At 51.1% G+C, this 23,139-nt stretch overlaps 1 protein-coding gene across 2 annotated transcripts in view; it reads right to left on the reverse strand.

The window, feature by feature from the left end:
• The window catches only part of LOC147098174 (vitamin K-dependent gamma-carboxylase-like), a 287,219-nt gene that overhangs the window by 96,900 nt on the left and 167,180 nt on the right, over positions 1–23,139 (reverse strand). For both annotated transcript variants that reach the window (XM_085971379.1, XM_085971378.1), the window contains exons 4-6: positions 8,890–9,055; positions 6,910–6,988; positions 4,459–4,565 (exon numbers count right to left, since the gene is read on the reverse strand). In XM_085971379.1, the coding sequence (XP_085827505.1) occupies positions 4,459–4,565; positions 6,910–6,988; positions 8,890–9,055 (352 nt within the window). The remainder of the gene's footprint in view (positions 1–4,458; positions 4,566–6,909; positions 6,989–8,889; positions 9,056–23,139) is intronic.

Genomic DNA, 23,139 nt, shown 5'->3' on the forward strand with positions numbered 1-23,139 from the left:
GTCATTTTCCGGTTGGCAAACTGTAACTAGTGGGGTGCCACAGGGGTGCTGGAGCCTCAACTATTTACAATCTATATTAACGACTTGGATGAAGGGACCGAGTGTACTGTCGCCAAGTTTGCTGACGATATAAAGTTAGATGGGAAAGCAAGTTGTGAGGAGGACACAAAGGGCTAGATTTTCAGTATAGACAGTTTTGGGGCGCTAACCTTAGCGCCCGCCCGAAGTTAGCGCCCGCCCCAAAGTAGCGCCCCGTTGCCGGAAATTCAGTGGCTTCGCCCTAAGAGGTTGGTGGAGCGCTAAAAGAGGCGTTCCACTACTATCTTTAGGCGCTAAGCCGGCGGTGCAGAGCGCTGCGCCCGAGCTCGGGCGCATCGCACGGCAGACACTCTGGTGCCAGTGAGCTCTTAAAGGGGAAGGGTGCATGTGTTTTTTGCAAAGGCAGAGTCTGGGGGGGGAAAAGATGATGATGATGATGATGAGGGAGGAGGAGGAGGAGGAGGAGGAGGAGGAGGAGGAGGAGGAGGAGGAGGAGGCCGGAAACATAAATACACCATTCACAACAACACACTGGATCCTTCCATTATAGTGCAGGAGGAGGGCCCTTTAATTTGCGCTCCCCAGGGTGTGTTGCGTTCCATTTTACAAACGCTCTGGACGCCAGCCGCACAATCGGGCGGTCCGACTGAAGTTTGTATTCGGGGCGGCCAAAGGGCGTTGCACGAGGATGTGACGTCATTTTCTGCGCGCGCATCCGGGCGGCCGCTAAACTTTGCGCCGGCGCTAACGGGCAACTTAATTTGGGGCGGGGCGCAAACTGCGCTGTGCCCGGGCGCTACACGCATAGCGCCCGAAAATCACTTCTCTTAAGGCGCTAACTGCTGGCGCAAGCAACTGAAAATCTAGCCCAAAGAGTCTGCAAAGAGATACAGCTAGGTTAAGTGAGTGGGAAAAAATTTGGCAGATGGAGTATAATGTGGGAAAATGTGAGGTTATCCACTTTGGTAGTGTGGGAGACTACAGTCTCCCGCGTAAAGAAATAGGCAACACAGCGAGCTACAAGAAATAGGTCTTTACTCCAACTCTCACAATACAGTCTGAACCTGTGATGACTCACGGATTGGTCACCTGCTGGAACCTGATTGGTTTTCCTTCTCTCAGCAGCAGGCAAGTCTGAACATGCCTTATTCCTCTCAGCTTGCAACTGTCTTGCGGGGGGAGGGGAATACAGCAGTTAAAAGGGGATTATACAGGTTTATCTACATACACACAGTGTTTCCCCAATGTGGCAACGCCACAGTAGGAAGAATAGAAAAGCAAAATATTATTTAAACGGAGAGAGACTACAGAATGCTGCGGTACAGAGGGATCTGGGTCTCATCGTACATGAAACACAAAATGTTAGCATGCAGGCACAGCAAGTAATTAGGAAGGCAAATGGAGTGTTGGCTTTTATTGCAAAGGGAATGGAGTATAAAAGTAGGGAAGTCCTGTTACAACTGTACAGGGCGCTGGTGAGACCACACCTGGAGTGCTGCGTACAGTTTTGGTCTCCTTATTTAAGGAGGGATATACTTGCATTGGAGGCAGTTCAGAGAAGGTTCACTAGGTTGATTCCTGGGATGAAGGGGTTGTTGTATGAGGAAAGGTTGAGCAGGTTGGGCCTATACTCATTGGAGTTTAGAAGAATGAGAGGTGATCTTATTGAAACATATAAGATTCTAAGGGGGCTTGACAGGGTGAATCATGGGGGAATCTAGAGCTAGGGGGCATAGTTTCAGAATAAAGGGTCGCCCATTTAAGACGGAGATGAGGAGGAATTTCTTCCCTCAGAGGGTCGTGAATCTGTGGAATTCTCTACCCCAGAGAACTGTGGAGGCGGAGTCAGTGAATATATTCAAGGTTGAGATGGACAGATTTTTGACCTACAGGGGAGTTGAGGGTTATGGGGAACGGGCAGGAAAGTGGAGTTGAGGCCAAAATCAGTTCAGCCATGATCTTATTGAAAGGCAGAGCAGGCTCGAGGGCCGATTGGCCTACTCCTGCTCCTGTTTCTTATGTTCTTATGTACACTGAGAAGAACCGGCCCCGTTTACACTGGTGGGACCGGCTCCATTTACACTGTGGGTTCCGGCTCCATTTACACTGTGGGTTCCGGCTCCATTTACACTGTGGGTTCCGGCTCCATTTACACTGTGGGTTCCGGCTCCATTTACACTGGTGGGACCGGCTCCATTTACACTGGGGGTTCCGGCTCCATTTACACTGTGGGTTCCGGCTCCATTGACTCTGGTGGGACCGGCTCCATTTACACTGGGGGTTCCAGCTCCTTTTACACTGGTGGGACCGGCTCCTTTTACACTGGGGGGACCGGCTCCTTTTACACTGGGGGGACCGGCTCCATTTACACTGGGGGTTCCGGCTCCATTTACACTGTGGGTTCCGGCTCCATTGACTCTGGTGGGACCGGCTCCATTTACACTGGGGGTTCCAGCTCCTTTTACACTGGTGGGACCGGCTCCATTTACACTGGGGGGACCGGCTCCATTTACATTGAGGGTTACAGCTCCATTTACACTGAGGGTTCTGGCTCCATTTACACTGGGGGTTCCGGCTCCATTTACACTGGGGGTTCCGGCTCCATTTACACTGGGGGTTCTGGCTCCATTTACACTGGGGGTTCCAGCTCCATTTACACTGGGGGTTCCGGCTCCATTTACACTGGAGGTTCCGGCTCCATTTACATTGAGGGTTACAGCTCCATTTACACTGAGGGTTCTGGCTCCATTTACACTGGGGGTTCCGGCTCCATTTACACTGGGGGTTCCGGCTCCATTTACACTGGGGGTTCCGGCTCCATTTACACTGGAGGTTCCGGCTCCATTTACACTGGGGGGACCGGCTCCATTGACTCTGGTGGGACCGGCTCCATTTACACTGGGGGGACCGGCTCCATTTACACTGGGGGACCGGCTCCATTTACACTGGGGGTTCCAGCTCCATTTACACTGGGGGACCGGCTCCATTTACACTGGGGGTTCCAGCTCCATTTACACTGGGGGGACAGGCTCCATTTACACTGGGGGGACCGGCTCCATTGACTCTGGTGGGACCGGCTCCATTTACACTGGGGGACCGGCTCCATTTACACTGGGGGTTCCAGCTCCATTTACACTGGGGATTCCGGCTCCATTTACACTGGGGGTTCTGGCTCCATTTACACTGGAGGGACCAGCTCCATTTACACTGGGGGTACCAGCTCCATTTACACTGGAGGAACCGGCTCCATTTACACTGGAGGAACCGGCTCCATTTACACTGGGGGTTCCAGCTCCATTTACACTGGGGGTTCCGGCTCCATTTACACTGGGGGTTCCGGCTCCATTTACACTGGAGGGACCGGCTCCATTTACACTGGAGGGACCGGCTCCATTTACACTGGGGGGACCGGCTCCATTTACACTGGAGGGACCGGCTCCATTGACTCTGGTGGGACCGGCTCCATTTACACTGGGGGTTCCGGCTCCATTGACACTGGGGGGACCGGCTCCATCTACACTGAGAGGATTGGCTCCATTTACACTGAGAGGAACATGGCCCTATTTACATGGCGTGGAATCGGCCCCATTTACACAGAACGTTGCGAGGTGTATCTTCCAATTTGTGTCCCGGAGCCTCCTGGATGGCAGGAGATGGACTGCAGTGGCCAATGTGCAGAAACCCATCCCGCTGTCCTAGATGGGTGGGAGTGAGCAGCACTCGGCCCAGAAATAAACAGGGTTAAAGCTCAACTCCAGAAGTTAATCCAGGCAAACACCTCAGTGCAGTACTGAAGGAGTGCTGCATTGTCAGAGGTGCCGTCTGTCAGACAGTGACCCATTCCAATGAATGTTAAATATCCCATGACTTTACGTCACTCTAGGAATGTTGATCTTAATCCTTTTCTCTCAACCAACACCACTAAAAGCAGGTTATTCATCTCATTGCTGCCTGTGGGATCTTACTGTGCACAAATTGTTTGCCACGTTTCACTATGCAACAACAGTCACTGCACTTCAGTGTAATTCATTGTGTGAAATGTCTTGAGGTGTTTATGGGATGTGATAAGGCACTATATAAAGGCCTGTGTAAAGGGCCTCTCCAGTCATGTGCTGGAAGGCGAAGGGCCTGAATCTGTGGTCACAATTATAAATAAGCAGCTTGGCACAAGTACAGAAAATGCTGGAACCAGTCAGGAGGTCAGTTAGCATCTGTGGAGAGGACGGACTGGTTAACATTTCAGGTGAAGACCCTGGGTCAGAATGGTTGTGAAGAAGGGCCTACACCTGAAAGGTTAACTCATCTGTTCTCTCCACAGGTGCTGGCTGACCTGCTGAGTGTTTCCTGCATTTTCTGTATTAGTTTCAGAATTCCAGCATCTCCAGTTTTTTTTGCTTTTAGCTTAACAGAACTACTTACTTAAAGGGATCGAATAGCCAGTGGCCTGCAAGGTGGTTCATGGAGTATCCTTCCACCCAATCAGCATCGAGCTTCTTCACGCCAGCAATGAAATACACAATGAAGATCTGAAAGAGAGAAAGAGCCCCGGGTGGGTAACGCAATGAAGGCTCGACCGATGTGGTCACAGCGACTTCAGTAAAGAGTGACGTTAGCTGTGTGAGAAAAATCCAGGAGTACAATTAACAATTGTAACCTTCCAAACTTAGGCACAGTTACAGGTCTGTCATTGAGAGTGGGAGCAATTTGAAGGGATGAACTCCAGGGTATCACACAACATGGAGGAGTATCGGGTTAGGCGAGTCGAGTTTCTGGCCGTGCATTAGTACGGATGGGAGGAACGTACAGGGTTACGGACAGAAAGCGGGGACGTGGGACTAAACACGGCTGCTCTTTCAAAGAGACAGCACAGGCACGACGGGCCGAATGGACTCCTTCTCTGCTGTACGTTTCGAGGATTCTATGAAATAAACCCAGTGAAAACACTGCTTTGTGGACCTTGAGTGCTTTAAGAACCTCAAGCATTAAGTCCTCTCCAGTGAAAAACAATAAAGAACTTGTATTTATACAGCGCCTTTCACTACCTCAGGATGGTCTAAAGTGCTTTACAGTCACTGAAGAACTTTTGAAGTGTGCTCACTGTTGCAATGTAGGAAACAGCCAATTTTCACACAGCAAGGTCCCACAAAACAGAAGTGTGATCATGACCAGATAATCTGTTTCAGTGCTGTTGGTTAAGGGATAAATATTGGCCAGGACACCGGGGAGAGCTCGCCTGCTCTTGCCCCTATTTTAACCAATGGTACGGTGGTCAGTGCTGCTCGGAGCTTTTCCTTTGATCATTCTTAACTCCACGTAGCCTGTCCAAACACTCCTCCTTCTGCATCGTCATTGCACAGTCCTCTCCTCCCACTCATCTGTCCCCGACCTCAAAACAATGCAACTCCTCACCTCCCTCAGTCTCCCCTCCTTCCTACAATCTGCAGCGTTTAAAATCCAAGGCTGGAGTCATCCAAACACTATCTCCTGATTCACCTCATCTTCACTGCTACTCTTTCCAATCTTGCTGCTGTTGTGCAGTTTCGACTCAGCTCTCCACATGGGTTTCTCAGTAACCTTGTTCACATCATTTTAAAACAAATTCACGTAGCCACATTGATGCAAGGCACATGACCAGCATCACCCTGCCTTTGTTCTGTGACATGCAGTGTCAGGGACAGAGATTCGTGTGACCTACAGTGTCAGAGACTGAGAGATTCGTGTGACGTACAGTGTCAGAGACTGAGAGATTCGTGTGATGTGCAGTGTCAGGGACTGAGAGATTCGTGTGACCTACAGTGTCAGAGACTGAGAGATTCGTGTGACCTACAGTGTCAGAGACTGAGAGATTCGTGTGACCTACAGTGTCAGAGACTGAGAGAATCGTGTGACGTACAGTGTCAGAGACTGAGAGATTCGTGTGACGTACAGTGTCAGGGACTGAGAGATTCGTGTGATGTGCAGTGTCAGGGACTGAGAGATTCGTGTGACCTACAGTGTCAGAGACTGAGAGATTCGTGTGACCTACAGTGTCAGAGACTGAGAGATTCGTGTGACGTACAGTGTCAGGGACTGAGAGATTCGTGTGACCTACAGTGTCAGAGACTGAGAGATTCGTGTGACGTACAGTGTCAGGGACTGAGAGATTCGTGTGACCTACAGTGTCAGAGACTGAGAGATTCGTGTGACGTACAGTGTCAGAGACTGAGAGGTTCGTGTGACGTGCAGTGTCAGGGACTGAGAGATTCGTGTGACGTACAGTGTCAGAGACTGAGAGGTTCGTGTGACGTGCAGTGTCAGGGACTGAGAGATTCGTGTGACCTACAGTGTCAGAGACTGAGAGATTCGTGTGACGTACAGTGTCAGGGACTGAGAGATTCGTGTGACGTGCAGTGTCAGGGACTGAGAGATTCGTGTGACGTACAGTGTCAGGGACTGAGAGATTCGTGTGACGTGCAGTGTCAGGGACTGAGAGATTCGTGTGACGTACAGTGTCAGGGACTGAGAGATTCGTGTGACGTGCAGTGTCAGGGACTGAGAGATTCGTGTGACGTGCAGCGTCAGGGACTGAGAGATTCGTGTGACGTACAGTGTCAGGGACTGAGAGATTCGTGTGACGTACAGTGTCAGGGACTGAGAGATTCGTGTGACGTACAGTGTCAGGGACTGAGAGATTCGTGTGACGTACAGTGTCAGGGACTGAGAGATTCGTGTGACGTACAGTGTCAGGGACTGAGAGATTCGTGTGACGTACAGTGTCAGGGACTGAGAGATTCGTGTGACGTACAGTGTCAGGGACTGAGAGATTCGTGTGACGTGCAGTGTCAGGACTGAGAGATTCGTGTGATGTACAGTTTAAGAGTCACTACTAACCTGCGCCCTCAGCAGAGTGTAATTCCACAACGGCACCTGAGCATTCCTCTTTTTTGCATTTCGTAATCCGTCAAGAGACCTAACAGAGGTGGAAATTTTAAAAAAGAAATTGTGATTTATTAGTGAGCAACTGAAGGGAATGTCTGCAGTGAATCTTGTGACTTCAAGCAGCAACTGGCTAGATGTTAATAAAGAATGTCGACCCGGTGATTTGATGAAGAATCTGACAGCCACAGTCCTGGTTACTGAGTTTGGGGGCCCCGACGATAAACCCGCTGGATACTGCTGTGAAGCCCCACAGACCAGGAAAGACTCAAGTTCAATCTCTAGTCCATGCTGAGAAAGCCAATCTCAGCCAAGGCAGCGGTTCAGGTGATACAATTGGTCTCAATGCACCAGAGCTGTGTGTGTGTGTCTGTGTGTGTGTGTGCGTGTCTGTGTGCGTGTGTGTGCGACTGTGTGTTTGTGTGTGCATGTGTGTGTGTGTCTGTGTGCATGTGTGTGTGTGTGTGCATGTGTGTGCATGCGTGCGTGTGTGTGTGCGACTGTGCGTGTGTGTGTGCGTGCGTGTGTTTGTCTGTGTGTGTGTGTGTCTGTCTGGATGGTATGTGTGTGTGTATGGTGTGTGTGTGTGTATGGTGTGTGTGTGTGGTGTGTGTGTATAGTGTGTGTGTGTATGGTGTGTGTGTGTGGTGTGTGTGTATAGTGTGTGTGTGTATGGTGTGTGTGTGTGGTGTGTGTGTATAGTGTGTGTGTGTGGTGTGTGTGTGTGGTGTGTGTGTGTGGTGTGTGTGTGTGGTGTGTGTGTATAGTGTGTGTGTGTGGTGTGTGTGTGTGGTGTGTGTGTGTGGTGTGTGTGTATGGTGTGTGTATGGTGTGTGTGTGTATGGTGTGTGTGTGGTGTGTGTGTGTGGTGTGTGTGTATGGTGTGTGTATGGTGTGTGTGTGTATGGTGTGTGTGTGGTGTGTGTATGGTGTGTGTGTGTATAGTGTGTGTGTGGTGTGTGTGTATGGTGTGTGTATGGTGTGTGTGTGTATGGTGTGTGTGTATGGTGTGTGTGTGTATGGTGTGTGTGTGTATAGTGTGTGTGTGGTGTGTGTATGGTGTGTGTGTGTATAGTGTGTGTGCGTGTGCGTGTGTGTGTGTGTGTAGATATCTGGGATGGCAGGAATGACATATGAGGAGAGATTGGGTTGATTGGGCTTATATTCGCTGGAGTTGAGAAGAATGAGAGGGGATCTCATTGAAACTTATAAAATTCTAACAGGACTAGACAGACTAGATGCAGGAAGGATGTTCCCGATGGCCGGGGAGTCCAGAACCAGGGGTCACAGTCTAAGGATAAGGGGTAAGCCATTTAGGACAGAGATGAGGAGGAATTTCTTCACCCAGAGAGTGGCGAACCTGTGGAATTCTCTACCACAGAAGGCAGTAGAGGCCAATTCATTAAATATATTCAAGAAGGAGTGAGATATATTTCTTAAAACTAAAGGGATCAAGGGATATGGGGAGAAGGCAGGGACAGGGTACTGAATTTGGATGATTAGCCATGATCTCATTGAATGGCGGAGCAGGCTCGAGGGGCCGAATGGCCTACTCCTGCTCCTATCTTCGATGTTTCTATGTGTGTATGGTATGTGTGTGGGCGAGTGTGTATGTGATGTGCGTGTGGGCGGGTGTGTGTGTGTCTGTGTGTCTCTCCCAGGCTCAATTGTGATGCCCTCCACAGTCCAACAGCTTGATGGCACTCTGGGAGATGGCCAGTCGAAGCAGGTATTGGAGATGCACCTAGGAACTGTCAATACTTATAGCAGCAGCCGAGGAGGAAAAGGGAATAAAATACAAATGGGAACACAACAGGGGAAGGGGATAAACAGAATACACACGAGGGGAAGGAGCTCGAGGTGATCAGGAGACAACACTTCCCGCTCAGTCTCTGAGCCAGCGGGTTGTATTTGCTGAAACCCTGAGCTTCCTACCAGTATCTGTTGGCATCCATGAACGTGAGCTGGAACCCGATGAGTCCGTACAGGTACGAGTGGTTGTTCCATGCGGTCTTATCCAGGAAGAAGTTGTACCAGTATGGGATGAGAAACATCAGGCAGGACAGCCGATAAAAACAGCCAAGCATGATCCCCATGGCACCTGCGGAGAGAGGCGTGGGTTAAAGCATTCTTCTTCTTAGGCAGTCCCTCGGAACCGAGGGTGACTTGCTTCAACACTAAAAATGAGTTCTCAGGTGACTGATGAGTCCAATGAGGGACTTACACTGACGTTGGTGCGCCTATCCTGCCAATGGATTTGCAGATCCATCAAATCCACTGGTTAAAGCATTAACCACAGCTTCTCCCTCAGAAATCTCTCAAAGCACTTCACATACAATGAATTGTTTTGAAGTGCAGTGGGCTAGAAGACAATTTGTGCACAGCACGGTCCCAGAAACAACAATGAGATCAATGACTAATTAATCTGTTTTTTGGCAGAGGTGCTTGAGGAAGGAACGTTTGACTGGACAGCGGAACAGCACCCTGCTCTTCTTCAAATAGTGCCACAGGATCATTAATAGCCACCGAAATAGGCATTTTTAACATCAGGGGTACTTTTAAAAAAAACATATTTGAAGAAATACTGTGTTATCCCCGCACATAATTCAATGTTGTGCTCATTGAGAGGAGGTATATCACTGCTGGGGATTAAAACGCTTTTCATTTTCGGTGCCCAGTGTCAGCATCAAACACTCCCAGGGCAGGTACAGCACGGGTTAAATACAGAGTAAAGCTCCCTCTACACTGTCCCATCAAACATTCCCAGGGCAGGTACAGCACGGGTTAAATACAGAGTAAAGCTCCCTCTACACTGTCCCATCAAACTCTCCCAGGGCAGGTACAGCACGGGTTAGATACAGAGTAAAGCTCCTTCTACACTGTCCCATCAAACACTCCCAGGGCAGGTACAGCACGGGCTAGATACAGAGTAAAGCTCCCTCTACACTGTCCCATCAAACACTCCCAGGGCAGGTACAGCACGGGCTAGATACAGAGTAAATCTCCCTCTACACTGTCCCATCAAACACTCCCAGGGCAGGTACAGCACGGGGTAGATACAGAGTAAAGCTCCCTCTACACTGTCCCATCAAACACTCCCAGGGCAGGTACAGCACGGGCTAGATACAGAGTAAAGCTCCCTCTACACTGTCCCATCAAACACTCCCAGGGCAGGTATAGCACGGGCTAGATACAGAGTAAAGCTCCTTCTACACTGCCCCATCAAACGCTCCCAGGGCAGGTACAGCACGGGCTAGATACAGAGTAAAGCTCCCTCAACACTGTCCCATCAAACACTCCCAGGGCAGGTACAGCACGGGCTAGATACAGAGTAAAGCTCCCTAAACACTGTCCCATCAAACTCTCCCAGGGCAGGTACAGCACGGGTTAGATACAGAGTAAAACTCCCCCTACACTGTCCATCAAACACTCCCAGGGCACGTACAGCACGGGTTAGATACAGAGTAAAGCTCCCTCTACACGGTCCCATCAAACACTCCCAGGGCAGATACAGCACGGGTTAGATACAGAGTAAAGTTCCCTCTACACTGTCCCATCAAACACTCCCAGGGCAGGTACAGCACGGGGTTAGATACAGAGTAAAGCTCCCTCTACACTGTCCCATCAAACACTCCCAGGTCAGGTACATCAAGGGTTAGATACAGAGTAAAGCTCCCTCTACACTGTCCCATCAAACACTCCCAGGGCAGATACAGCACGGGTTAGATACAGAGTAAAGCTCGCTCTACACTGTCCCATCAAACACCCCCAGGGCAGGTGCAGCACGGGTTAGATACAGAGTAAAGCTCCCTCTACACTGTCCCATCAAACACCCCCAGGGCAGATACAGCACGGGCTAGATACAGAGTAAAGCTCCCTCTACACTGTCCCATCAAACACCCCCAGGGCAGATACAGCACGGGCTAGATACAGAGTAAAGCTCCCTCTACACTGTCCCATCAAACACTCCCAGGGCAGGCACAGCACGGGCTAGATACAGAGTAAATCTCCCTCTACACTGTCCCATCAAACACTCCCAGGGCAGGTACAGCATGGGCTAGATACAGAGTAAAGCTCCCTCTACACTGTCCCATCAAACACCCCCAGGGCAGGTACAGCACGGGCTAGATACAGAGTAAAGCTCCCTCTCCACTGTCCCATCAAACACCCCCAGGGCAGGTACAGCACGGGCTAGATACAGAGTAAAGCTACCTCTACACTGTCCCATCAAACACTCCCAGGGCAGGTACAGCACGGGCTAGATACAGAGTAAATCTCCCTCTACACTGTCCCATCAAACACTCCCAGGGCAGGTACAGCACGGGGTAGATACAGAGTAAAGCTCCCTCTACACTGTCCCACCAAACACTCCCAGGGCAGGTACAGCATGGGCTAGATACAAAGTAAAGCTCCCTCTACACTGTCCCATCAAACACTCCCAGGGCAGGTATAGCACGGGCTAGATACAGAGTAAAGCTCCTTCTACACTGCCCCATCAAACACTCCCAGGGCAGGTACAGCACGGGCTAGATACAGAGTAAAGCTCCCTCTGCACTGTCCCATCAAACACTCCCAGGGCAGGTACAGCACGGGCTAGATACAGAGTAAAGCTCCCTCTACACTGTCCCATCAAACACTCCCAGGGCAGGTATAGCACGGGTTAGATACAGAGTAAAGCTCCCTCTACACTGTCCCATCAAACTCTCCCAGGGCAGGTACAGCACGGGTTAGATACAGAGTAAAGCTCCCTCTACACTGTCCCATCAAACACTCCCAGGGCAGGTACATCACGGGTTAGATACAGAGTAAAGCTCCCTCTACACTGTCCCATCAAACACTCCCAGGGCAGGTACAGCACGGGTTAGATACAGAGAAAACTCCCTCTACACTGTCCATCAAACACTCCCAGGGCACGTACAACATGGGTATATCTACAGAGTAAAGCTCCCTCTACACTGTCCCATCAAACACTCCCAGGGCAGTTACATCACGGGTTAGATACAGAGTAAAGCTCCCTCTACACTGTCCCATCAAACTCTCCCAGGGCAGGTACAGCACGGGTTAGATACAGAGTAAAGCTCCTTCTACACTGTCCCATCAAACACCCCCAGGGCAGGTACAGCACGGGCTAGATACAGAGTAAAGCTCCCTCTACACTGTCCCATCAAACACTCCCAGGGCAGGTACAGCACGGGCTAGATACAGAGTAAATCTCCCTCTACACTGTCCCATCAAACACTCCCAGGGCAGGTACAGCACGGGGTAGATACAGAGTAAAGCTCCCTCTACACTGTCCCATCAAACACTCCCAGGGCAGGTACAGCACGGGCAAGATACAGAGTAAAGCTCCCTCTACACTGTCCCATCAAACACTCCCAGGGCAGGTATAGCACGGGCTAGATACAGAGTAAAGCTCCTTCTACACTGCCCCATCAAACGCTCCCAGGGCAGGTACAGCACGGGCTAGATACAGAGTAAAGCTCCCTCAACACTGTCCCATCAAACACTCCCAGGGCAGGTACAGCACGGGCTAGATACAGAGTAAAGCTCCCTAAACACTGTCCCATCAAACTCTCCCAGGGCAGGTACAGCACGGGTTAGATACAGAGTAAAACTCCCCCTACACTGTCCATCAAACACTCCCAGGGCACGTACAGCACGGGTTAGATACAGAGTAAAGCTCCCTCTACACGGTCCCATCAAACACTCCCAGGGCAGATACAGCACGGGTTAGATACAGAGTAAAGCTCCCTCTACACTGTCCCATCAAACACTCCCAGGGCAGGTACAGCACGGGGTTAGATACAGAGTAAAGCTCCCTCTACACTGTCCCATCAAACACTCCCAGGTCAGGTACATCAAGGGTTAGATACAGAGTAAAGCTCCCTCAACACTGTCCCATCAAACACTCCCAGGGCAGATACAGCACGGGTTAGATACAGAGTAAAGCTCGCTCTACACTGTCCCATCAAACACCCCCAGGGCAGGTGCAGCACGGGTTAGATACAGAGTAAAGCTCCCTCTACACTGTCCCATCAAACACCCCCAGGGCAGATACAGCACGGGCTAGATACAGAGTAAAGCTCCCTCTACACTGTCCCATCAAACACCCCCAGGGCAGATACAGCACGGGCTAGATACAGAGTAAAGCTCCCTCTCCACTGTCCCATCAAACACTCCCAGGGCAGGCACAGCACGGGCTAGATACAGAGTAAATCTCCCTCTACACTGTCCCATCAAACACTCCCAGGGCAGGTACAGCATGGGCTAGATACAGAGTAAAGCTCCCTCTACACTGTCCCATCAAACACCCCCAGGGCAGGTACAGCACGGGCTAGATACAGAGTAAAGCTCCCTCTCCACTGTCCCATCAAACACCCCCAGGGCAGGTACAGCACGGGCTAGATACAGAGTAAAGCTACCTCTACACTGTCCCATCAAACACTCCCAGGGCAGGTACAGCACGGGCTAGATACAGAGTAAATCTCCCTCTACACTGTCCCATCAAACACTCCCAGGGCAGGTACAGCACGGGGTAGATACAGAGTAAAGCTCCCTCTACACTGTCCCACCAAACACTCCCAGGGCAGGTACAGCATGGGCTAGATACAAAGTAAAGCTCCCTCTACACTGTCCCATCAAACACTCCCAGGGCAGGTATAGCACGGGCTAGATACAGAGTAAAGCTCCTTCTACACTGCCCCATCAAACACTCCCAGGGCAGGTACAGCACGGGCTAGATACAGAGTAAAGCTCCCTCTACACTGTCCCATCAAACACTCCCAGGGCAGGTACAGCACGGGCTAGATACAGAGTAAAGCTCCCTCTACACTGACCCATCAAACACTCCCAGGGCAGGTATAGCACGGGTTAGATACAGAGTAAAGCTCCCTCTACACTGTCCCATCAAACTCTCCCAGGGCAGGTACAGCACGGGTTAGATACAGAGTAAAGCTCCCTCTACACTGTCCCATCAAACACTCCCAGGGCAGGTACATCACGGGTTAGATACAGAGTAAAGCTCCCTCTACACTGTCCCATCAAACACTCCCAGGGCAGGTACAGCACGGGTTAGATACAGAGAAAACTCCCTCTACACTGTCCATCAAACACTCCCAGGGCACGTACAACACGGGTATATCTACAGAGTAAAGCTCCCTCTACACTGTCCCATCAAACACTCCCAGGGCAGTTACATCACGGGTTAGATACAGAGTAAAGCTCCCTCTACACTGTCCCATCAAACACTCCCAGGGCAGCTACATCATGGGTTAGATACAGAGTAAAGCTCCCTCTACACTGTCCCATCAAACACTCCCAGGGCAGATACAGCACAGGTTAGATACAGACTAAAGCTCCCTCTACACTATCCCATCAAACACTCCCAGGGCAGGTACAGCACGGGGTTAGATACAGAGTAAAGCTCCCTCTACACTGTCCCATCAAACACTCCCAGGGCAGGTACATCACAGGTTGGATACAGAGTAAAGCTCCCTCTACACTGTCCCATCAAACACTCCCAGGGCAGGTACAGCACGGGTTAGATACAGAGTAAAGCTCCCTCTACACTGTCCCATCAAACACTCCCAGGGCATGTACAGCACGGGTTAGATACAGAGTAAAGCTCCCTCTACACTGTCCCATCAAACACTCCCAGGGCAGGTACAGCACGGGTTAGATACAGAGTAAAACTCCCTCTATACTGTCCATCAAACACTCCCAGGGCACGTACAGCACGGGTTAGATACAGAGTAAAGCTCCCTCTACACTGTCCCATCAAACACTCCCAGGGCAGATACAGCACGGGTTAGATACAGAGTAAAGCTCCCTCTACACTGTCCCATCAAACACTCCCAGGGCAGGTACAGCACGGGGTTAGATACAGAGTAAAGCTCCCTCTACACTGTCCCATCAAACACTCCCAGGGCAGGTACAGCACGGGCTAGATACAGAGTAAAGCTCCCTAAACACTGTCCCATCAAACTCTCCCAGGGCAGGTACAGCACGGGTTAGATACAGAGTAAAACTCCCCCTACACTGTCCATCAAACACTCCCAGGGCACGTACAGCACAGCTTAGATACAGAGTAAAGCTCCCTCTTACGGTCCCATCAAACACTCCCAGGGCAGATACAGCACGGGTTAGATACAGAGTAAAGCTCCCTCTACACTGTCCCATCAAACACTCCCAGGGCAGGTACAGCACGGGGTTAGATACAGAGTAAAGCTCCCTCTACACTGTCCCATCAAACACTCCCAGGTCAGGTACATCAAGGGTTAGATACAGAGTAAAGCTCCCTCTACACTGTCCCATCAAACACTCCCAGGGCAGATACAGCACGGGTTAGATACAGAGTAAAGCTCGCTCTACACTGTCCCATGAAACACCCCCAGGGCAGGTGCAGCACAGGTTAGATACAGAGTAAAGCCCCCTCTACACTGTCCCACCAAACACCCCCAGGGCAGATACAGCACGGGCTAGATACAGAGTAAAGCTCCCTCTACACTGTCCCATCAAACACCCCCAGGGCAGATACAGCACGGGCTAGATACAGAGTAAAGCTCCCTCTACACTGTCCCATCAAACACTCCCAGGGCAGGTACAGCATGGGCTAGATACAGAGTAAAGCTCCCTCTACACTGTCCCATCAAACACCCCCAGGGCAGGTACAGCACGGGCTAGATACAGAGTAAAGCTCCCTCTCCACTGTCCCATCAAACACCCCCAGGGCAGGTACAGCACGGGCTAGATACAGAGTAAAGCTACCTCTACACTGTCCCATCAAACACTCCCAGGGCAGGTACAGCACGGGCTAGATACAGAGTAAATCTCCCTCTACACTGTCCCATCAAACACTCCCAGGGCAGGTACAGCACGGGTTATATACAGAGTAAAGCTCCCTCTACACTGTCCCACCAAACACTCCCAGGGCAGGTACAGCATGGGCTAGATACAAAGTAAAGCTCCCTCTACACTGTCCCATCAAACACTCCCAGGGCAGGTATAGCACGGGCTAGATACAGAGTAAAGCTCCTTCTACACTGCCCCATCAAACACTCCCAGGGCAGGTACAGCACGGGCTAGATACAGAGTAAAGCTCCCTCTACACTGTCCCATCAAACACTCCCAGGGCAGGTACAGCACGGGCTAGATACAGAGTAAAGCTCCCTCTACACTGTCCCATCAAACACTCCCAGGGCAGGTATAGCACGGGTTAGATACAGAGTAAAGCTCCCTCTACACTGTCCCATCAAACTCTCCCAGGGCAGGTACAGCACGGGTTAGATACAGAGTAAAGCTCCCTCTACACTGTCCCATCAAACACTCCCAGGGCAGGTACATCACGGGTTAGATACAGAGTAAAGCTCCCTCTACACTGTCCCATCAAACACTCCCAGGGCAGGTACAGCACGGGTTAGATACAGAGAAAACTCCCTCTACACTGTCCATCAAACACTCCCAGGGCACGTACAACACGGGTATATCTACAGAGTAAAGCTCCCTCTACACTGTCCCATCAAACACTCCCAGGGCAGTTACATCACGGGTTAGATACAGAGTAAAGCTCCCTCTACACTGTCCCATCAAACACTCCCAGGGCAGGTACAGCACGGGGTTAGATACAGAGTAAAGCTCCCTCTACACTGTCCCATCAAACACTCCCAGGGCAGCTACATCATGGGTTAGATACAGAGTAAAGCTCCCTCTACACTGTCCCATCAAACACTCCCAGGGCAGGTACAGCACGGGTTAGATACAGAGTAAAGCTCCCTCTACACTGTCCCATCAAACACTCCCAGGGCATGTACAGCACGGGTTAGATACAGAGTAAAGCTCCCTCTACACTGTCCCATCAAACACTCCCAGGGCAGGTACAGCACGGGTTAGATACAGAGTAAAACTCCCTCTATACTGTCCATCAAACACTCCCAGGGCACGTACAGCACGGGTTAGATACAGAGTAAAGCTCCCTCTACACTGTCCCATCAAACACTCCCAGGGCAGATACAGCACGGGTTAGATACAGAGTAAAGCTCCCTCTACACTGTCCCATCAAACACTCCCAGGGCAGGTACAGCACGGGGTTAGATACAGAGTAAAGCTCCCTCTACACTGTCCCATCAAACACTCCCAGGGCAGGTACATCACGGGTTAGATACAGAGTAAAGCTCCCTCTACACTGGTCCATCAAACACTCCCAGGGCAAGTACAGCACGGGTTAGATACAGAGTAAAGCTCCCTCTACACTGTCCCATCAAACACTCCCAGGGCAGGTACAGCACGGGGTTAGATACAGAGTAAAGCTCCCTCTACACTGTCCCATCAAACACTCCCAGGGCAGGTACAGCACGGGGTTAGATACAGAGTAAAGCTCCCTCTACACTGTCCCATCAAACACTCCCAGGGCAGGTACATCACGGGTTTGATACAGAGTAAAGCTCCCTCTACACTGTCCCATCAAATACTCCCAGGGCAGGTACAGCACAGGTTAGATACAGAGTAAAGCTCCCTCTACACTGTCCCATCAAATACTCCCAGGGCAGGTACAGCACGTGTTAGATACAGAGCAAAGCTCCCTCTACACTGTCCCATCCAACACCCCCAGGGCAGATGCAGCACGGGCTAGATACAGACTAAAGCTCCCTCTACACTGTCCCATCAAACACTCCCAGGGCAGGTACATCACGGGTTAGATACAGAGTAAAGCTCCCTCTACACTGTCCCATCAAATACTCCCAGGGCAGGTACAGCACAGGTTAGATACAGAGTAAAGCTCCCTCTACACTGTCCCATCAAATACTCCCAGGGCAGGTACAGCACGTGTTAGATACAGAGCAAAGCTCCCTCTACACTGTCCCATCCAACACCCCCAGGGCAGATGCAGCACGGGCTAGATACAGACTAAAGCTCCCTCTACACTGTCCCATCAAACACCCCCAGGGCAGGTACAGCATGGGCGAGATACAGAGTAAAGCTCCCTTTACACTGTCCCATCAAACACTCCCAGGGCAGGTACAGCACGGGTTAGATACAGAGTAAATCTCCCTCTGCACTGTCCCATCAAACACTCCCAGGGAAGGTACAGCACGGGCTAGATACAGAGTAAAGCTCCCTCTACACTGTCCCATCAAACACCCCCAGGGCAGGTACAGCACAGGCTAGATACAGAGTAAAGCTCCCTCTACACTGTCCCATCAAACACTCCCAGGGCAGGTACAGCACGGGCTAGATACAGAGTAAAGCTCCCTCTACACTGTCCCATCAAACACTCCCAGGGCAGGTATAGCACGGGCTAGATACAGAGTAAAGCTCCTTCTACACTGCCCCATCAAACACTCCCAGGGCAGGTACAGCACGGGCTAGATGCAGAGTAAAGCTCCCTCTACACTGTCCCATCAAACCCTCCCAGGGCAGGTACAGCACGGGCTAGATACAGAGTAAAGCTCCCTCTACACTGTCCCATCAAACACTCCCAGGGCAGGTTCATCACGGGCTAGATACAGAGTAAATCTCCCTCTACACTGTCCCATCAAACACTCCCAGGGCAGGTACAGCATGGGTTAGATACAGAGTAAAACTCCCTCTACACTGTCCATCAAACACTCCCAGGGCAGGTGTAGCACGGGTTAGATACAGAGTAAAGCTCCCTCTACACTGTCCCATCAAACACTCCCAGGGCAGGTACAGCACGGGTTAGATACAGAGTAAAGCTCCCTCTACACTGTCCCATCAAACACTCCCAGCGCAGGTACAGCACGGGGTTAGATACAGAGTAAAGCTCCCTCTACACTGTCCCATCAAACACTCCCAGGGCAGCTACATCATGGGTTAGATACAGAGTAAAGCTCCCTCTACACTGTCCCATCAAACACTCCCAGGGCAGATACAGCACAGGTTAGATACAGAGTAAAGCTCCCTCTACACTATCCCATCAAACACTCCCAGGGCAGGTACAGCACGGGGTTAGATACAGAGTAAAGCTCCCTCTACACTGTCCCATCAAACACTCCCAGGGCAGGTACATCACAGGTTGGATACAGAGTAAAGCTCCCTCTACACTGTCCCATCAAACACTCCCAGGGCAGGTACAGCACGGGGTTAGATACAGAGTAAAGCTCCCTCTACACTGTCCCATCAAACACTCCCAGGGCAGCTACATCATGGGTTAGATACAGAGTAAAGCTCCCTCTACACTGTCCCATCAAACACTCCCAGGGCAGGTACAGCACGGGTTAGATACAGAGTAAAGCTCCCTCTACACTGTCCCATCAAACACTCCCAGGGCATGTACAGCACGGGTTAGATACAGAGTAAAGCTCCCTCTACACTGTCCCATCAAACACTCCCAGGGCAGGTACAGCACGGGTTAGATACAGAGTAAAACTCCCTCTATACTGTCCATCAAACACTCCCAGGGCACGTACAGCACGGGTTAGATACAGAGTAAAGCTCCCTCTACACTGTCCCATCAAACACTCCCAGGGCAGATACAGCACGGGTTAGATACAGAGTAAAGCTCCCTCTACACTGTCCCATCAAACACTCCCAGGGCAGGTACAGCACGGGGTTAGATACAGAGTAAAGCTCCCTCTACACTGTCCCATCAAACACTCCCAGGGCAGGTACATCACGGGTTAGATACAGAGTAAAGCTCCCTCTACACTGGTCCATCAAACACTCCCAGGGCAAGTACAGCACGGGTTAGATACAGAGTAAAGCTCCCTCTACACTGTCCCATCAAACACTCCCAGGGCAGGTACAGCACGGGGTTAGATACAGAGTAAAGCTCCCTCTACACTGTCCCATCAAACACTCCCAGGGCAGGTACAGCACGGGGTTAGATACAGAGTAAAGCTCCCTCTACACTGTCCCATCAAACACTCCCAGGGCAGGTACATCACGGGTTTGATACAGAGTAAAGCTCCCTCTACACTGTCCCATCAAATACTCCCAGGGCAGGTACAGCACAGGTTAGATACAGAGTAAAGCTCCCTCTACACTGTCCCATCAAATACTCCCAGGGCAGGTACAGCACGTGTTAGATACAGAGCAAAGCTCCCTCTACACTGTCCCATCCAACACCCCCAGGGCAGATGCAGCACGGGCTAGATACAGACTAAAGCTCCCTCTACACTGTCCCATCAAACACTCCCAGGGCAGGTACATCACGGGTTAGATACAGAGTAAAGCTCCCTCTACACTGTCCCATCAAATACTCCCAGGGCAGGTACAGCACAGGTTAGATACAGAGTAAAGCTCCCTCTACACTGTCCCATCAAACACTCCCAGGGCAGGTACAGCACGGGTTAGATACAGAGTAAAACTCCCTCTATACTGTCCATCAAACACTCCCAGGGCACGTACAGCACGGGTTAGATACAGAGTAAAGCTCCCTCTACACTGTCCCATCAAACACTCCCAGGGCAGATACAGCACGGGTTAGATACAGAGTAAAGCTCCCTCTACACTGTCCCATCAAACACTCCCAGGGCAGGTACAGCACGGGGTTAGATACAGAGTAAAGCTCCCTCTACACTGTCCCATCAAACACTCCCAGGGCAGGTACAGCACGGGCTAGATACAGAGTAAAGCTCCCTAAACACTGTCCCATCAAACTCTCCCAGGGCAGGTACAGCACGGGTTAGATACAGAGTAAAACTCCCCCTACACTGTCCATCAAACACTCCCAGGGCACGTACAGCACAGCTTAGATACAGAGTAAAGCTCCCTCTTACGGTCCCATCAAACACTCCCAGGGCAGATACAGCACGGGTTAGATACAGAGTAAAGCTCCCTCTACACTGTCCCATCAAACACTCCCAGGGCAGGTACAGCACGGGGTTAGATACAGAGTAAAGCTCCCTCTACACTGTCCCATCAAACACTCCCAGGTCAGGTACATCAAGGGTTAGATACAGAGTAAAGCTCCCTCTACACTGTCCCATCAAACACTCCCAGGGCAGATACAGCACGGGTTAGATACAGAGTAAAGCTCGCTCTACACTGTCCCATGAAACACCCCCAGGGCAGGTGCAGCACAGGTTAGATACAGAGTAAAGCCCCCTCTACACTGTCCCACCAAACACCCCCAGGGCAGATACAGCACGGGCTAGATACAGAGTAAAGCTCCCTCTACACTGTCCCATCAAACACCCCCAGGGCAGATACAGCACGGGCTAGATACAGAGTAAAGCTCCCTCTACACTGTCCCATCAAACACTCCCAGGGCAGGTACAGCATGGGCTAGATACAGAGTAAAGCTCCCTCTACACTGTCCCATCAAACACCCCCAGGGCAGGTACAGCACGGGCTAGATACAGAGTAAAGCTCCCTCTCCACTGTCCCATCAAACACCCCCAGGGCAGGTACAGCACGGGCTAGATACAGAGTAAAGCTACCTCTACACTGTCCCATCAAACACTCCCAGGGCAGGTACAGCACGGGCTAGATACAGAGTAAATCTCCCTCTACACTGTCCCATCAAACACTCCCAGGGCAGGTACAGCACGGGTTATATACAGAGTAAAGCTCCCTCTACACTGTCCCACCAAACACTCCCAGGGCAGGTACAGCATGGGCTAGATACAAAGTAAAGCTCCCTCTACACTGTCCCATCAAACACTCCCAGGGCAGGTATAGCACGGGCTAGATACAGAGTAAAGCTCCTTCTACACTGCCCCATCAAACACTCCCAGGGCAGGTACAGCACGGGCTAGATACAGAGTAAAGCTCCCTCTACACTGTCCCATCAAACACTCCCAGGGCAGGTACAGCACGGGCTAGATACAGAGTAAAGCTCCCTCTACACTGTCCCATCAAACACTCCCAGGGCAGGTATAGCACGGGTTAGATACAGAGTAAAGCTCCCTCTACACTGTCCCATCAAACTCTCCCAGGGCAGGTACAGCACGGGTTAGATACAGAGTAAAGCTCCCTCTACACTGTCCCATCAAACACTCCCAGGGCAGGTACATCACGGGTTAGATACAGAGTAAAGCTCCCTCTACACTGTCCCATCAAACACTCCCAGGGCAGGTACAGCACGGGTTAGATACAGAGAAAAACTCCCTCTACACTGTCCATCAAACACTCCCAGGGCACGTACAACACGGGTATATCTACAGAGTAAAGCTCCCTCTACACTGTCCCATCAAACACTCCCAGGGCAGTTACATCACGGGTTAGATACAGAGTAAAGCTCCCTCTACACTGTCCCATCAAACACTCCCAGGGCAGGTACAGCACGGGGTTAGATACAGAGTAAAGCTCCCTCTACACTGTCCCATCAAACACTCCCAGGGCAGCTACATCATGGGTTAGATACAGAGTAAAGCTCCATCTACACTGTCCCATCAAACACTCCCAGGGCAGGTACAGCACGGGTTAGATACAGAGTAAAGCTCCCTCTACACTGTCCCATCAAACACTCCCAGGGCATGTACAGCACGGGTTAGATACAGAGTAAAGCTCCCTCTACACTGTCCCATCAAACACTCCCAGGGCAGGTACAGCACGGGTTAGATACAGAGTAAAACTCCCTCTATACTGTCCATCAAACACTCCCAGGGCACGTACAGCACGGGTTAGATACAGAGTAAAGCTCCCTCTACACTGTCCCATCAAACACTCCCAGGGCAGATACAGCACGGGTTAGATACAGAGTAAAGCTCCCTCTACACTGTCCCATCAAACACTCCCAGGGCAGGTACAGCACGGGGTTAGATACAGAGTAAAGCTCCCTCTACACTGTCCCATCAAACACTCCCAGGGCAGGTACATCACGGGTTAGATACAGAGTAAAGCTCCCTCTACACTGGTCCATCAAACACTCCCAGGGCAAGTACAGCACGGGTTAGATACAGAGTAAAGCTCCCTCTACACTGTCCCATCAAACACTCCCAGGGCAGGTACAGCACGGGGTTAGATACAGAGTAAAGCTCCCTCTACACTGTCCCATCAAACACTCCCAGGGCAGGTACAGCACGGGGTTAGATACAGAGTAAAGCTCCCTCTACACTGTCCCATCAAACACTCCCAGGGCAGGTACATCACGGGTTTGATACAGAGTAAAGCTCCCTCTACACTGTCCCATCAAATACTCCCAGGGCAGGTACAGCACAGGTTAGATACAGAGTAAAGCTCCCTCTACACTGTCCCATCAAATACTCCCAGGGCAGGTACAGC

The sequence above is a fragment of the Somniosus microcephalus genome, chromosome 30 (assembly GCF_052327205.1).
Source record: "Somniosus microcephalus isolate GS21.2 chromosome 30, FLI_Smic_1.0, whole genome shotgun sequence".
NCBI lineage: Eukaryota > Metazoa > Chordata > Chondrichthyes > Squaliformes > Somniosidae > Somniosus > Somniosus microcephalus.